Source organism: Hipposideros armiger, unplaced genomic scaffold (genome assembly GCF_001890085.2).
Source record: "Hipposideros armiger isolate ML-2016 unplaced genomic scaffold, ASM189008v1 scaffold_84, whole genome shotgun sequence".
Taxonomy (NCBI): Eukaryota; Metazoa; Chordata; class Mammalia; order Chiroptera; family Hipposideridae; genus Hipposideros; species Hipposideros armiger.
In genome coordinates this window covers 1,626,512-1,627,307 of record NW_017731434.1, presented here as the reverse complement: position 1 = coordinate 1,627,307, position 796 = coordinate 1,626,512, and the positions used below count along the sequence as shown (strand labels likewise).

The 796-nt window shown below is 32.8% G+C and overlaps 1 protein-coding gene across 1 annotated transcript in view; it reads right to left on the bottom strand.

The window, feature by feature from the left end:
* ACADM (acyl-CoA dehydrogenase medium chain) overlaps positions 1-796 on the bottom strand; it is a 29,309-nt gene that overhangs the window by 15,640 nt on the left and 12,873 nt on the right. The window contains 1 exon segment of the mRNA XM_019644061.1: positions 495-743. Within this exon segment, the coding sequence (XP_019499606.1) occupies positions 495-743 (249 nt within the window).

Genomic DNA, 796 nt, shown 5'->3' with positions numbered 1-796 from the left:
CAAGATATCGCATTAGCCTCCTAAAGGCAGATACATCACACTGTTGATTCCTAATGAACCTATAGTTACTTACTAAATAAACTTTCATCTCCCTCCCCCCCGAAACAATGCTATCAAAATATGTTTTTCTTCAGTATTTTAGATTTATACAAGTGATTTTATGATCCTTTGTTCAACTTCATGTCACTATTTTTAGACCTATATATTTGGAACTTTTAGGTTTTATTAAAGTTCTGTCTTCTCTAAAAGATAATCTGTGTCTTAAGACAGCCATTGCTTGTTGCTTAGAGGAATGGTTCCAAGGAGGTGCTGGTATAGGGTATGGAGAGAGGAGACAGTAAGCCAAGTAGTTTTCCTAATCAGATTCAACTTGAGCAGATGTTTTTGTTTTATTTTATTTTACAAATTAAACTTCTGAGAGTTAATCTGAAGAAATAGTTCAGGGCTTAAAATAGTTCTGGAAATCACTGAAGTATTTATAATCTTTTATGGACCTTCCATGAATAAGACTTAAGTATGGCGGTTTCATACTAAAGAAAAGGACAGAGAGGAGATTCTGAATATAAAGTAATTAAGAAGTAATATAGAGGGTTTTTTTTATAAACAACATACCAATTAGCTTTTCCTCCATTGGTTATCCACATCTTCTGACCATTAATAATATACTCATCTCCTTTTTTTTCTGCTTTGGTCTTTATACCAGCTACATCAGAGCCTGCTCCAGGTTCTGTTACACAGTAGGCCTGAAATATATGGAAACAAGAGAAAAAAAATAAATGTTAAGAATTAAATTATG